The sequence below is a fragment of the Hyla sarda genome, chromosome 5 (genome assembly GCF_029499605.1).
Source record: "Hyla sarda isolate aHylSar1 chromosome 5, aHylSar1.hap1, whole genome shotgun sequence".
Taxonomy (NCBI): domain Eukaryota; kingdom Metazoa; phylum Chordata; class Amphibia; order Anura; family Hylidae; genus Hyla; species Hyla sarda.
The window spans coordinates 302,309,834-302,326,648 of record NC_079193.1 but is presented as its reverse complement, the minus strand read 5'-3'; the positions used below and the strand labels follow the sequence as shown (position 1 = coordinate 302,326,648).

Sequence of the window (16,815 nt, the reverse complement as noted above, 5' to 3'; positions counted from 1 at the left end):
AAAAAAATTATAAAAAATGTATTAAAAGTTTTTTATATGCAAATGTGGTATCAAAAAAAAAGTACAGATCATGGCGCAAAAAATGAGCCCCCATACCGCCGCTTATACGGAAAAATAAAAAAGTTATAGGTCATCAAAATAAAGGGATTATAAACGTACTAATTTGGTTAAAAAGTTTGTGATTTTTTTTAAGCGCAACAATAATATAAAAGTATATAATAATGGGTATCATTTTAATCGTATTGACCCTCAGAATAAAGAACACACGTCATTTTTACCATAAATTGTATGGCGTGAAAACGAAACCTTCCAAAATTAGCAAAATTGCGTTTTTCGTTTTAATTTCCCCACAAAAATAGTGTTTTTTGGTTGCGCCATACATTTTATGATATAATGAGTGATGTCATTACAAAGGACAACTGGTCGCGCAAAAAACAAGCCCTCATACTAGTCTGTGGATGAAAATATAAAAGAGTTATGATTTTTAGAAGGCGAGGAGGAAAAAATGAAAACGTAAAAATTAAATTGTCTGAGTCCTTAAGGCCAAAATGGGCTGAGTCCTTAAGGGGTTAAGGACCCCTGAATTTTTTTAAATAAAAAGGGTCCATTGCCAGTCAAGTTGTGGCTTATCTCCCTGATAACAAAAGGATTGGGCAGGTCAAATTCAACATGCCAAACCTTCTGTCACTTAATTTCATCTGTTGGGCAGAATCGGGAGGCCACCATACATATTAGATTCACCAAACAAGGTATATTCAGTTTGAAGAAATGTCAAAGACTGCATATTGGTTTGATTAAAGGTAATAAAATATAACTTTATTAAGTTAGAAAACATACTTATTTTTTTAGAACATCTCCGGATTCATAATAAAATAGTTTTAGTGCAAACAAGGGCAAACACACTGTGAAAAGCATAAGTACAATAACAATATTTCATAATGCCAATACAAGCTTATGAATCAAATGGATTAGAAACCCGTAAACTATCAGAACACACCCAACGGTCGTTCATTAGAAGTTGTGTTGTATTTGTTGCTTATGTGTGTAGTGGAGTGTGGTTTGTTTTTCTTTTTCCTTTTAAAGGGATTGAAAACCCCAAATCCAAAGTATAAATCCCTTTTCTGATGAATCTGATCTGAATGAACATCACACCACAATGTGTGACTGCAGCTTAATGCAGCTACATGTAAAGCTTTGTTCTTCAAATAAAATGGGTGTATTCAACTGTAATTCAAGTATGTAGTATATCCTGAGCTAGAACTCCTAGAACTAGATGCCAACATCTTCTACGGACAGCCCAAACAATACAGGGGCTTACAATATTCTGTAGTGTCAATGGGGGAAGATTTATCAAAACCTGTCCAGAAGAAAAGTTTCTGAGTTGCCCATAACAACCAATCAGATCGCTTCTTTCATTTTTAAAAACTCCTGTGAAAAATGAAAGAAGCGATCTGATTGGTTGCTATGGGCAACTCAGAAACTTTTCCTCTGCACAGGTTTTGATAAATCTCCCCAAATGTGTGCCCAAGTATGGCTAAACCGATCTGGCTGTAGAGGGACACCGGCTGAGATTTGAGATTGGTCTGTCTCAAATCAATATATTTAAGGGTAGTGTAGAGGTTGTGAGTTTCCCCAATATTGACAAATGCAACACAAAACATCCACTATAATAAGTTTTAGCAGCTTATACAAACTTACGATATGTGACATATAGATGAAATCACAGGGGCTGCACGCAGCATATATCAGTAGTACAAAATTTCTGCATTGGCTTACCAAGCTGTAGAACGCAAGCTGCTGAAGAGCCACACACAGCTCATACATTTATGTCCCCTTAAAGGGGTACTCCGGTGCTAAGACATCTTATCTCCTATCCAAAGCATAGGGGATAAGATGCCTGATCGCGGGGGTCCCGCCGCTGGGGACCCCCGTGATCTTCCACGCTGCACCGCGTTAGAATCAGCCCCCGGATTACTGGTGAGCACGGGGACGGAGCATAGTGACGTCACGGCTCCGCCCCCGTGTGATGTCACGCTCCGCCCCCTCAATGCAAGCTTATGGAGGGGGCGTTGCCGGAAGCCGTTGAGGTGGGTGCTGCAGCCGAGATCCTGGGGGTCCCCAGCAGCAGGACCCCCGCGATCTGACATCTTATCCCCTATCCTTTGGATAGGGGATAAGATGTCTAGGGGCGGAGTAGCCCTTTAAGTCAATTTACTACAATTATACACACAAGCCCATTGTGTGGTAAGTGTACATGTCACAATTTTGTCATCTCCACTACATTGTCGCCTGTGGAAGAGTCAAGTATACATTAGAATACAGAATTAAAACAAAATGCCATGCTCTAAAGTAGAGTATATAGGCCAGTGTTTCCCAACCAGGGTGCCTCCAGGTGTTGCAAAACTACAACTCCCAGCATGCCCCGGACAGCCTTTGGCTGTCCAGGCATGCTGGGAGTTGTAGTTTTGCAACATCTAGAGGCACCCTGGTTGGGAAACACCGATATAGGCTGTATAGCAGCTTGGAAGAAAGTGAGGACTTGAGTCGTACCTGGTCTATTGTTAGTCTTGAAAAATGACCTCACAAAATTCTATGTCAGCCTAGTATCAAGCATCTGGATGTATACATTTAAGTAACATTCATTATAGGCCACAAAGTACAGAAAGTGCTTTAGTGATCGACATTCAACTTCTTTGAAAAGGCACATGAAGGGCTGTGCTGCAGGATCAGATCTGAGACAGGTAATGTGCAATTCCTATAATTCACTCGAAAAAAAGGGTGAAAAATAACATAGAAAATGAAAAGATCATTTGCCTCAAATCACTCATAGTTTAGACCGATTACCCATGAGCAGTGGACAGGCCCTGCCAGTTGAAGGTTAAGGCATTTTCATTGGTAGGTTTGTCATGGCTCATTTGCCCAGCCATGAACCTCTTTAGTGTCTCTGATGTACCAGGGCGCATCCATGGATCTGTTGCGACTGTGTCCACGGACTGAGGTCTGACACCGGGTTTTGTAGGAAATGATTTCAGAAAATCATCTGCATTTCCAAAGCTATCTGGATCGTCATCTTGAAGGGAGAAAAGTAAAAGGATTAGCAACCTAGAAACAATATGGATATATCTGAAGAAACTATCTTAGACTTAAACATGACTATATACTCGCACTGTCCACCATGAACGGAGCTCTTGTACGTGCAGTTTACTGTGCTGTGCCATATCTTACCTATGCTGACTGTGCTTTTCTGAAGGTTACTTAATCTTCGGAGACGCTCCTCATTTCTGGTTTGCACTTCATCTACATTGAAGCTTGCCGAAGAGTTTAAGGAGTATCGGTCCGGCTGGTGTAAGGGGATGGGAGGCACAGGAGGAATGTCATTCTGTGGATACATGTTGGTCATTAAAAACAATAGGAGATAACCTGGATCAATACTTCTATAATTTAATAAGACATCTAGTGATGTTTGCTTTCCTTTATAAACTGGCAACTCTTTAATGGACATCTCTATTAGTGCATGGTTTCCTTTTAGGATTCTCACCTACTGGGAGGAGACATTCATTTGGCAGACTGGCCACATGTTAAAGAAGACTAAAAAGAGAGCTGAAGTCTATGGGAGTTAGGAAAACAGTTGAGTATGTCTAAGGGAGTGATGGAAACAGATGAGCATGTCTAAGGGAGTGATGGAAACAGATGAGCACGCTTGCTTCATTGATGTCTATAGGCGTTATAGAAACAGCTAAGAGTACTTGATCAGCTGTTTGTCACTATGTCCATTCCCTACAGGATAAAGAAAGCAGCCACCTCTCCATTCTGTCTCCTAATATATGGATCACCAAGCTGGAATCAGGCAGTCTCCTGATAGCTTGGGTCTTGGCGATAAATACCTTTAGTAGAACCCATTTAAGCAAGTGTATGGGCCAGCTTAACATAATTTAGGGATGATAAAAATGTTGTCCCTCTAATGAAATTTAGGATATTTTTAGCAATACTGCATTTCAAAATGTAGTACAATACTCTTGCATTTCTCTAGTTTAAGTAATTGATCAATTACTCCCATTCTCATAGAAAAGGTTAAAAATAAATCTACATTGTATATTTGTAAGCCTCTACACCCTATATACAGTGAGTGTAGTTTAGCTGCCCCTGTGGTTGCCTGTGATATAGAATAAAGAAGGCTATGGAGGAATTTCTCTTTGGTTAAGGAGTCAGAAACTAAGACTGTATTTTGCCGGTCAAGGAAAGAAAACACTGGGTAACACCATGTTCCTTGTAGGGTCCGTCAATTATAGGAATATCTGAAGTTTTTTTCAGTGAAAAGACATACAATTTGTTATATCTCAGCTTAGAGTAACATGGCAAAAAGGGTTAATTACTGTAGCCACTTGGTTTTCGCTATTGCAGTTTGGCTTTTAATGGATTTGTAATGAACGCTTATTTTATTGTCTTTGGGGATATAAAAAGCTAAACAAAGGCAAATTATCTTATTCAAAGTCTACGGAAAACAGTATCATACTTCATAGTTCAAGACCTTATTCTTGTTTCTTCTGCGCTCTCTGGCTGAAGGTAATGCATGTAGATCAGGGAATTGATCAAAGAATGCAGGATATGGTTCTCCATTTTCACCTTAAAAAGAGAAATAGTGATACCAAATAATATACTTTCTAGGTACATGTACATTGTACAGCCTGCTATCATGCCAAGCCATTTGACAATATACAGAACAATGCAAAGAGAATGAAAACTTTCATTGTTTTATCATTTAAAAGGCTTCATATATGAAACTTCTGAGCTTGTTGCCCATAGCAGTCATAGTCATAGCACAGCTTCCATTCACCCAGAATAGTGTAAGAAATAAAAGCTGTGCTCTGATAAGTATTTCTGTAATTTTTTTTATTAAATAAAGCTCCCAGCACATATAGCTACAGGCTACTTTTACTGATGGGGGTACTTAAAGAAGATATCTTATTAATATAATCTTATCTCCTATATGCAGGATATGTTTTTATCCATGAGACTACTCCTTTAAGATACTCAAAATATTAAACAATTTTACATCATGCTTAAAAAGTGGTTTTCCACCAACACTTATCACCTGATAGGTGACAAATAACCCTCAACAACTAGTCCCCCCCCACCCCATGTAAATGGATCAGAGGTCAGACATATGCACTGCTGCTCCATTCAACTCGATGGGTCTGATGAAGATAATTGAGCACTGTACTTTACTATTTTCATCAGGCCTGCAGCGTTTATTAGGGGTGATGCAGGACATGAGGAACCCCTGGTCCCCCCATTCTCCTTGCCAGTGGGGCACACCAGTGGGACTGAGTAAACGACTAATTATTATTACCTATGAATGCACTCTCAGATTCCAGCAGTGAGGTCTTCAGTAGGTCTTTTGATGGATCACTGAGCTTTGGTCAAACAAGAACACAAGTAAACATTAACAAAGGAATTGCACTCTGTACTTTTCTGTTTTCCCAGTAGTTTGGGTACAGAAACAGAAATGAAAGACTTCATTTGTCAGCTTATTTAATCGTCTTTAGGTTTTTAACCACATAAAATCCTGTACAGCTGTCAGAAGTCATTGGCACATAAATTTCTGCTAAGACCAAGGAACAGTTACTCACCATTCCAGGGCGATTGAGACTGTATTCATAGACTGGTCCAAATTCTATTAAGTAGTTTAGAGAGAACAGATTTTACTGAAGTGATTCTAATATTCTAATATGTGCAATATTTAAATTCATCATTAAATTTAATACAGAGAACCATTGGAATGTAGAACAGGCATATGCAGCTTCTAAAGCAACAGCTCCTTCTTACCATCTGGGATCGCTGGTCTTCTCTTTATCTTGTTCAAATTTTTCTGCTGCTCCCTTAGTAGCGCCTGCTGCTGGATCTCTAGTGTTTGATCATCCTTTGGAGGATCAGGAAACATGGTCCTAACACCATCACGAGTATCAGTATCTGTTTGCAAAGAGGAATTTATTTACTTTAGTATTAGGAAGAAACATCATATTAAAGGGGTATTCCAGGCAAAAACTATTTTTTATATATATATCAACTGGCTCCAGAAAGTTAAACAGATTTGTAAATTACTTCTATTAAAAAAATCTTAATCCTTTCAGTACTTATGAGCTTCTGAAGTTAAGGTTGTTCTTTTCTGTCTAAGTGCTCTCTGATGACACGTGTCTCGGGAAACACCCAGTTTAGAAGAGGTTTGCTATGGGGATTTGCTTCTAAACTGGGCGTCTTCTGAGACACGTGTCATCAGAGAGGACTTAGACAGAAAAGAACAACCTTAACTTCAGAAGCTCATAAGTACTGAAAGGATTAATATTTTTTAATAGAAGCAATTTACAAATCTGTTTAACTTTCTGGAGCCAGTTGATATATATAAAAAAGTTTTTTCCTGGAATACCCCTTTAATTTATATATGTGGCTTCAGAGAAATACTGTCATGTTCACTATCAAATTGACAAGAATTTCTTTTGAGGGTTTTCATAGTTTTTCCATTTTTTTTTCTTTTGTACTGTTCCTTTAATTTAAGTAGAATTTACCTCTGCTAAAATACAAAATAACCTATCCAAAAGACTACCTCATATAGAAGATCACCCTTTATTCAGACCTGATTTCCTGTAACAGACCTTCACTTTCTAGAATGCCAAAAGAAGAATGACAGTGTCCAGCTAGGGTATAGAAAATGTAGAAAAAGATTTGTATTCTTTTCATGTAAACACACTGGGGGAGATTTACTAATCTAGTCTATTCTGGGTATGCTTATAGACCAGCGTATGTGGTAGTTTCCTGTCTATTGTGCTCCTAATTTATCACAGGTCTCACAGCCCTTGATAAATTCTGTGCTCAGACTTCAGGGTCTACAGCTTAAACTGCATTTAGACCTGCTCCAACATGGTCTGACATTTCAGCGTATTTTGGACAGATGCGACTTGTCGCACAAAAGTTGCACTTGATAAATTCAGCACCAATAGATTTTTCTGTCTAAAATAGACTTGCATGCATCATGGACTAAAAATCCTCTACAGCAAAAGTCGCAGAAAAGTCGCACAAAAATAGACTGCGACTTTTCATGCGACAAATTTAGAAGAGAAAAACCAGTCTAAAGAGCTTGATAAATGTCCCCCACTGTTTCTACTCGGCAACAGAGTCTTTGTCCCTCATTATCTTTAACCCCTGCCTAATATCTGACATATGTTGTGAAGGAAACAATTATTTGATCCTATGCTGAATTTATAGGTTTGCCCACTGACATATGAATGAGCAGTCTATAATTTTAATGGTAGGTTTATTTGAACAGGGAGACAGAATAGCAGCAAAAAATCCAGAAAAACGAATTAAAAATAAGTTATGAATTGATCTGCATTTTAATAAGTATTTGACCATTTTGCAAAACATTACTTAGTACTTGGTGGCAAAACCCTTGTTGACAATTACAAAGGTCAGTTGTTTCTTGGAGTTGGCCACCAAGTTTGCACACATTTCAGGAGGAATTTCGCCCCACTCTTCTTTGCAGATCCTCTTTAAGTCATTAAGGTTTCCAGGCTGACGTTTGATAACTGGAACTTTCAGCTCCCTCCACAGATTTTCTATGGGATTAAGGTCTGGAGACAGGCTAGGCCACTGCAGGACCTTAATGTGCTTCTTCTTTAGCCACTTCCTTGTTGCCATGGCCATGTGTTTTGGGATACTGTTATGCTCAAATACTCATCCACCACCCATTTTCAATGCCCTGGCCCTTCCCTGATTTGATGGCACATGGCCCCATCCATCATCCATTTGATGCAGTGAAGTTGTGCTGTTTCCTTGGCAAAAAAAACACCCCCAAAGCATAAGGTTTCCACCTCCATGTTTGATGGGAATGGTGTTCTTGGGTCATAGGCAGCATTCCTCCTCCTCCTCGAAACAGAGCTCAATTTTGTTCTCATCTGACAAACCCTTTCACCCAGAATGATTCAGATGTTTACTGGCAAACTTTTGACAAACCTGTACAAGTGATTTATTGAACAGGGGGACCTTACAGGCGCTGCAGGATTTAATTCTTCGCGGTTTAGTGTGTTATCAATTGTTTTCTTGGTGACTGTAGTCCCAGCTGCCTTGAGATCTTTGACTAGATTCTCCCATATAATTCTGGGCTGATTCCTCCTATTCTCATGATCAAAGAAACTCCACGAGATAAAATTTTGCATGGAGCCCCTAACCAAGGAAGATTGACAGTTTTTTGTGTTTCTTCCATTTGAGAATTATCACATCAAACGTTGTAAACCTCTTGCCAAGCTGTGTGGTGATGTTCTTGTGTAGCCTATTGCAACCTTCTGTGGGTCTACAATCTTGTCCCTGACATCCTTGAACAGCTTTTTGGTCTTGGCCATGATGGAAAGTTTGAAATCTCACTAACTGACTGCTTCTGTGGTCAGATTTCTTACATACAGGTAACAAGTTGAGATTAGGAGCACTTCCTTTAAGAGAGTGCTCCAAATCTCAGTTTGTTACCTGCCTAAAAGACATCTGGGAAACAGAAATCTTGCTGTTTAATATGGGATAAAATACTGACTAAAATCAAATCATTTTATAAATTAATTGAAATTCTCTTTTTCAGGATTTTTTTTTGTTTGTATACTGTCTCTCTCTGTTTAAATAAACCTACCATTAAAATGATACCATTAAAATGATAGACTGATCATGTGTAAGTGGGAAAACAAGCAAAATTAGCAGGGGATCAATTTTTTCCTTCAATGCACTTAACACCTTAAGGACACAGGGTTTTTCCACTTTTGTATTTTCATAACGCTTTCAGTTTTCCACCTACAGACCCATGAGGGCTTGTTTAATGCACTACCAATTTTACTTGGTAACGACAGTCATTTTACCAATAAATCTACGGCGAAACCCCCAAAAAAAAATTTTTGTGGGACACATTTGAAAAAAAACAACAACAAAAAATGCCATTTTGTAAATTTGGGGGCCTCCCTTTCTATGCAGTGCACTTTTTGGTAAAACTGACACCTTATATTTATTCTCTAGGTCTATACGATTAAAATGATACCCAACTTGCATAGGTTTGATTTTGTTTTACTACTGTTAAAAAATTATAAGTTTTTGCACGAAAATTTGTATGTTTAAAAATGTCTTCTTCTGACCCCTATAACTTTTTTATTTTTCCGCATACAGGGCAGTGTGAGTGCAAATTTTTTGAGTTGTGATCTGAAGTTTTTATCTGTACCATTTTTGTTTTGATGGGACTTTTTGATCTCTTTTTATCCAAATTTTTTAGGGTATACAAAGTGACCAAAAATACGCAATTTTGGAATTTTTTTATGTGTACACCATTGACTGTGTGGTTTAATTAACATTATATTTTTAGAGTTCGGACATTAACACTCGTGGAGATAGCATATATGATTATATTTATTTTTGCTTACATTTTTTTTATGGGAAAAGGGGGCGATAAAAACTTTTATTAGGGAAAGGGTTAAATTACATTTATTAACTTTTTCTTTTTATACACATTTATAGCCCCCATAGGGGACTATAACATGTAATCTTCTGATTGCATACACTGTTCAATGCTATGCTATAGCATAGCATTAATCAGTGTTATCGGCGCTCTGCTGCTCCAGCCTGGATCTCAGGCATGGAGCAACAGAGCGATGATTGGATGCTGAGGAGGAAGGTAGGGACCCTCCTTGTGTCGTCTCAGCTGATCAGGACACCGCGGTTTTACCGCAGGGGTCTTGATCAGCTCCGCTGAGCTGCCGGGAAGCATTTTTTTTTCATTTTAGACACGGCACGGCATTTTGATCGCCGGGTTTAAGGGGTTGATACTGGACATCAGTATTAGCCACGGGTCCCGGCCGTTGATAGCTGCCGGGACCGAACCACTATGACGCGGGGTCATCTCGTGATCCCGCATCATAGCTGGGGAGGGGGCGCAGGGAATACAGGTATGCTCTGCGTCCTGGAGGGGTCAAGAAGATTGAGATGTATGGACCACCATTTTTTTTTGTTATATTGCCTCCTAGAGCCATTTGGTACATCAAGATGGTACCAATAAAAAAAATAAAAAAAATATTTACAGATAATGTAATTCAAAAGACAAAATACAAATTATCTTTTATATTTGTCATTATTTAAAATAAGGCTGAATGAAAAGGGCAGTGAACTGTACGTATGTTAAAAGCTCTTACCCCTGTACTTTAGGTCATTGAACTCTCTGATGTTCTGTACGTTAACATTATCCAGATCCTTCAAAGATGGTCTCCTTACAGTGGCTTGCAACCTCTGTCTCGCCAGTTCAAAGACATCCGCTGAACTCTTCTCCCTCCTCCTTCTGAAATATGAAATAAGGAGATTTTTTTGCACTCCCCGTAAAATCTCTCTTGAGGCCTTCATTGGGGGGGGGGGGGGGGGGGCAGGATATACCCGCCTACTGGAAGGGAGGTACATCAGTTTTGTCACCAAGCAGTAGGAAAAGCCAACAAATAAATATGTCTGGAGGACCCTAGAAAAGAATCCCGGATAAAAAAAAACAAGAACCGGAAATGAAAATCCAGATAAAGAATGAAGAAACAGGTTGGTGCGGTGTCCCCCAATGAAGACTACGAGAAAGAGATTTTACAGTGAGCACAAAGAAAAAAATCTCCTTCTCTCGGTCGCTCTTTATTGGGAGACACCTATGCCGATGGGACGTACCAAAGCAGTCCCCTAGGGAGGGAAAAACAAGCAACAGCAAAAGGGGAATCAGTCAAGAGACCGAACTCACTCGACCGTAAGGCCGGCGGACGAGATCCTGGGCAGAGACAACCGAGGCCCACAAACTGAACTCCCGGAAGAACCATGGAGAAGGGCTAGGATGCCAAAAAATAGACTGTCCTATGTAGAGACTCCAAAGCTACGGTCCATAAAGAGAGACAAGAAAAGGTTGAAGCCAGAAGGGCCGGAACCATTCCGGGAGGAGGTAGGAATCAACTCCAAGGAACACAGAACCAGACAGAGGGCTAACCCGCTGGGGAAAAAAAATGCAAAAGGGCCCAAATAAGAGAATCCCATCCAGAGTCAACCAAGTCAAGAGAACATGGCAGAAAAAATACCAGGGAGAGCTGCGTATGCCTGAGCAAGGCGAATATGGAAGGAGGAGACCATAAAAACACTGAAGAAAAAAAAAGAAGGATGGAGACTGGCTGTGGAGAGGCCTGGTGCAGAAAATCAATGACCAGAACAGCTGCAGACCAAAAACCTCCGTCTCAGGGGCCTGTCGCGAGCACATGGGAGGCGAAAGAAGCTCGAGTAGAGCAATCAGGATGACCAGGACACCCACTGCCCCGGGAGTACATTGACCCACGAAGGATTAGATGGAAGGAATAAGGACAAAAAGGGAGTGGAATGGGGCATCCCGGAACACCGGCACGCCCGACATGGGAAACGGAGGTTCCCGAGTCACCTGGAAGACGTACACCAGTAGAGTAAGTAAACCTAATGTCCGCGAAATGCTCCGGGTGACAAACTTCTACGTCTAGACAAGAAGTGCTGTACAGAAAGACCGCCCCACAACCGCAGAGAGCAGGTGAGCTAACCTGCCCAAGACCACAACCATCCCTAAGGCCAAAATAACCAGAAGGGCCGACCTAGCAAAGAAGACATGCCACAGCATACTAGGATCGTGTACAAGACACGGAAACTAAACAGACATGAAACCCAGTGGTCCGAGCGGACCGAAGCAACATCCCGTCAGTACGGGAATGGAGGGGAAACAAAAGGCAAGGTTACTACAGAAGACTGCAGTGTCAGTGTAGCGCAACTGACACCGACAAGGAAGGAGGAACAAACCCCTCCAGGGAGACTGTGCTAGACCGGCTGTCGCCGAGCCTTACATGAGTGCATAAACTCCTCCAACAGAGAAGAGTGGCAAGTCTGTATGAGCAGCAATAGATAACCAAGAAACAGGAAGAGAGCCAGGCTGCAAATGTGCGCAGCTCAGCTGATTGCTCTCAGCAAAAAACAAGGGCCAAGCCAGGTACCCCACCTATATAGAGGAGGGGGAAAACAAGGAGTGGTCGCTATGAAACCCTGACCCAGACCATGCCAAGCTCCCTGATCCCCATACCCCCTGTAGAAGAGGGATGATCAAAGTGCGCCAGTCACTATAGGAGCAGTGAAATGACACCCGAAGGTAAGGGGGCAAAGTACTTGGTGGACATAGTCCCCAGGAACCCTGCAACAACATAAAGAATGGAGGAGCTAATTTGAGTCCTGACTAAGAATGGAATTAAGAAGCACACACCCAAAGCGTTGAGGGGAACACCTCAACGTGGTGTAACCCTGGACCAGAAAGGTGTCAACGGAGCCATTCTGGTAATTTCCTAAGGCAACAGAGCCCGTGTCTGAACCACCCTGCACAGGAATCCAGGACAGATACCTTTAGGCATGGAGGGTGCTGAACTGACTGTGGTGCCACATCATGAACTAAACAGCCCTTACTAGAAAATAATAAAAAAGACCAGGTCTGTGGAGCTCCCAGCCCTGTGTCTTGCCTCCTACTGACACTAGCTAAAACTGATTACCTCACTTCCAGTAGGCGGGTATATCCTGCCAGGGAGGAGCAGACTTTTTTTTCCTAGTGTCAGCACCTCCTAGTGGCAAGAGCATATACCCATCAGAATAGGTGTCCCCCAATGAAAAGAGACTGAGAAAGATTTATTAAGACACAAACTTATACACAGTATTTCAAAGCACAGTGAAATTACCAGAAGATTAAGGTATAGGTGTAGAAAGATTAGGGGTTCTCCACTGCAAAACATGTTTTTAATCAACTGGTGCCAGAAGGTTAAACAGATTTGTAAATTACTTTTATTTAAAAATCTTAATCCTTAATCCTTCTAGTACTTATCAGCTGCTGTATGTTTCAGGAAGTTCTTTTCTTTTTGAATTCTGTTTGACCACAGTGCTCTCTGCTGACACCTCTGTCCATTTTAAGAACTGTCCAGAATAGAAACAAATCCCCATACCAAACCTATGCTGTTCCGGACAATTCCTAAAATGGACAGAGCACTGTGGTCAGACAGAAAGGAAATTCAAAAAGGAAAGAACTTCCTGTGGAGTATACAGCAGCTGATAAGTACTTGAAGGATTAAGATTTTTAAATAGAAGTAATTTATAAATCTGTTTAACTTTCTGGCACCAGTTGATAAAAAAAATGTTTTCCAGGGGAGTACCCCTTTAATGACAATATAACTAAGCTAAAATACCATTCTCATAGATTAAAAGGTTTGTCTAGTGAAAAACAACGTACCCAATATCTACAGGAGAGGGGATAAGTATCTGATTGCAGGGGGTCCGAGTGCTTGGACCCCCCACAATCTCTGCGCGTTCTGGAACTGCAGACTCATCCATTTATTGCTTTCCGAGCGCCAGGGATACCAGAGTATGCCAGGGATGCCAGAATACCCCTTCAACCACCCACCTCATCCTAATTTGCCCAAAGACAAAAATAAAAACTGTAAGGAAAGACAAAATGCCTATACTTGGGCTCCAGTGTTTCTACAGTGGTTTACTGAAGTGGCTTTTGACATATTGCTTGCAAAATTGTTCTTCCCTACTTTTGCCACTGTAAGTAAAAAAGCAGCGCAGCACTGCCTTCACACCGGAACCAGGAATAATATAGCAGCATTTGTACAATAGGAGTGTAGAACAATAGGCTTGCATCATACAGTGGTGCACTGCTACAAACAGTCTTCAAGCTAAATCCCAATGAGAAATAAATTGTGGCACTTACCATGTCACCGAAATTGAGGGGGAGACAAACATGAAGGGGGGGTTGTGTACAGCAAAAAGCTACAGCAGCCATTTTGTATCTGATGAAGCATTAACGAGTGTGAAACGACTGCTGTAGCTTCTTGCTGTACATCCCCCCACCGCCACCCTCCCCAAGTATATGTGAGTATGTATACTCTACAATAGAAGAGGACATTTTCGTGATATGGTGAGTGTTTTTATTCTTTATTGGGATTTTTCTTCCCTACTTCTACCAACAACCTGTGCAGAGGACCATATAAAAGCTACAGGTAAAGGCCATGCAAAATATCCTCTTGTGCAACACAGCAAAGCCTTGTAACAGGAGATATCTGTAAATTTTATCACATATGAAAAAAAAATTAATTACATTTGATTACTTATTCAGTTTTTTTTTTCCTTAAAGCTTTTCTGAAGATTACATAAGAGGTACAGTGATCCCTCATCTTACAATGGCCTCAACATACAATAGTTTCAACATACAATGGTCTTGAAATCAGACTCAACATACAATGCTACGGAAAGTCCAGATCTGCAAAACATGTCAATGGCTGGAAGAACTGACTGGGCATTTTACTGGTAAACACTTGTATTACTGAAGTGCATGCACTGAATTCCTGTTTGGTGGCGCCCCCTACAGTACAGGGAGGTGCTACATGTTCTGTACTACTCTTTACCTGTGCCACAGTTAGCTGCTCCTTTGGACACCAAATAAGGGCGGCTCCTGTCCTCTACATAGACAGTGATTTAAAGCTACCAGCAGATCTTTCTTACATTTATATGTAAGGACTTGCTTTATCTGTATTAGTTATCTACTTATTTTTCTTTAATCCTTACTTTTTCCTATTTTTTGGATGACATTTTGGTGGTTTCAGAACCAATTACCAGGTTTCCATAAAGTTATAGTCTCAACATACAATGGTCGTCCTGAAACCAATTAATATTGTAACTTGAGGGACCACTGTATTCACGTCAGAGATGTATTTTGGGGGGCATAAAGTGGATATGTGTCTTATATGGCATTGTTAATAACTCAAAATGAATTTGCTGGGCAATGCAATGGGTAGTACACAGCAGTGAAGCAAACGAGTGGGGACAGGCAAAGGAGGAAGGAGTGGGAAAGTCAATAAACCTTGCAGCAAAATTAAGGTTGCATTGGAGGGGTTAATCCCCATTTACATACACTAAATTAATTTTCAAGTATACTTTTTTTTTTTTACAGATCAAACATGCAGAGTATGGTACCCGCTCATTGAAGGTATAGAATCATTATCTCGCTCTGTATCTTGTAAGCGGCCCTCTAAACGCCTCTGTTCACTTCGCAGTTGTTTCCTCAACTCTGTCAGCTCACTAATAACACTCTTCTTTTCATCTGCTGCCACTACAAATAAAACAGAAAGCATATAATTGCAGAAAAAAATAACTATAAAATAGCAAATATTTTTTTTATTGATTCTTAGGCTTAATTTAATCAACCCAACCCACAAAAGATACAATCTCCCTTATTACTGACCTAAATATTCATGAAAAGTAACATGACAAGAAACAATGATAAAAATATAATTGGTTAATAAAGGGCACCCCAAAAGCCAGTTCATTTTCTTGTCAATTTTATTTATTTTTTATATTTTTGGGTTAATATCAATAAATATGCAGCTATACTGATTTTTAAGTGTTTATCCATATCACGAACCCCCAACTTAGACTTGATCTCTTACTACAGATATTTATTCAGTCTCCTCCTGGATGTTTTGCTATACATACCATAAGCTCTGAGCTGATTTTGTCTCGCTGGGACTGGTGGAGATACCGCCCTTGACTGTGGTTCATCCTGTTTCACAGATCAGATAGCACCAGATATATTAGTCCACCATTATACAACATAACCATTGAAATTGAGACAGGATAAGCAGGTAGATGTTTTCTAGAGGATGAGCTAAAAACTGGTGATTTTTCTATTGGAATGATTGCAATATCTGTAATGTATACAACTGATGACATTACATACATGTGATTGGATGGATGCCCGACTATCAGCAGTTGGTGGCCTCTGAGTACGAGATGAAAGCTTGTGTTGTAGAGCAGGGATCACTGGTGAAAGTTGCCTTGGAGGCTGTAAAAGAAAATCCAGTAGAACATTAGAACTTGCACATGCATCTGCCAGACACAGGGATGCAGCGCAGATGACCCCACTAAGAGGTTTCATGGCCCTCAGTGTGTTATTGGTCAAAGATACAAAAAACTGTAAAGAAATGTATCATGTATTTTCTTTGATAAAATTCAAGCCTGGAGAAGATAAAAGCCATTAATTCAAAAGTTCTATCTAGTTATTTTTTGTATCTCTAAACACTTGTCTGGGGATGTCCTTGTTAGAGTGCCCCCCCCCCCCCCTCCCCTTTTTTTGATATTTTTTTTTTCTTCTCTCCTGATTCTTTTTTATATTCTCTATACTCCCTCTTGTGGGAACTTAATAGGCTACTGACTAGTAACTAATTTGCTGATTGTCTTACCATGTTTGTATTTTGGGTACGACTTGCTACAATTGTTTATTGACGTATAGTTTCTCAGGATATTGCTCCTTTCTGGATAAAGATGCACTCACCGCTATGCCCTTCTTGAAACATAGGATGCCAGATGGGATTGACTCCCTTTATGATATTGTATCTCGTCCTGCTTAAATGTACCCTATTAGTGACTGATGTTATGGTTCTATGTGTTTGTTTGACTTTTACGTGCCTTGATAAGTCATGTGCATCATTTGTACAATGTTATTTCTTTTGTTCTTTTGAAAATAAAAAACCTTAAATAAAAAAATAAAACGTGTACGGTTTCAATACAGTTTTTCACCCAGAGCAAAAATCGTGGTAGGCTACGGTTTTGGGTACGGGGAAAAAAAACGGCCAAAACCATACAAGATGCATAACAGATGCATCATTTGGCATACAGTTTTCAATGGCGAGTCAATGCATACGGTTTTCAAATTGAAAACGTATAAGGGAACTGTAT

General features: G+C 40.1%; 1 protein-coding gene across 3 annotated transcripts in view; it reads right to left on the bottom strand.

Moving 5' to 3' along the window:
* Positions 1-1,902: 1,902 nt before the first annotated feature.
* Positions 1,903-16,815, bottom strand: part of CSPP1 (centrosome and spindle pole associated protein 1) — a 92,464-nt gene continuing 77,551 nt past the window's right edge. For all 3 annotated transcript variants that reach the window (XM_056522088.1, XM_056522089.1, XM_056522090.1), the window contains 11 exons: positions 15,818-15,922; positions 15,574-15,640; positions 15,055-15,190; positions 10,209-10,351; positions 5,827-5,970; positions 5,631-5,674; positions 5,351-5,414; positions 4,514-4,623; positions 3,226-3,379; positions 2,473-3,070; positions 1,903-2,431 (listed from right to left, as the gene is read on the bottom strand). In XM_056522088.1, coding sequence (XP_056378063.1) covers positions 2,841-3,070; positions 3,226-3,379; positions 4,514-4,623; positions 5,351-5,414; positions 5,631-5,674; positions 5,827-5,970; positions 10,209-10,351; positions 15,055-15,190; positions 15,574-15,640; positions 15,818-15,922 — 1,197 coding nt within the window. In that variant the 3' untranslated portion in view covers positions 1,903-2,431; positions 2,473-2,840. The remainder of the gene's footprint in view (positions 2,432-2,472; positions 3,071-3,225; positions 3,380-4,513; positions 4,624-5,350; positions 5,415-5,630; positions 5,675-5,826; positions 5,971-10,208; positions 10,352-15,054; positions 15,191-15,573; positions 15,641-15,817; positions 15,923-16,815) is intronic.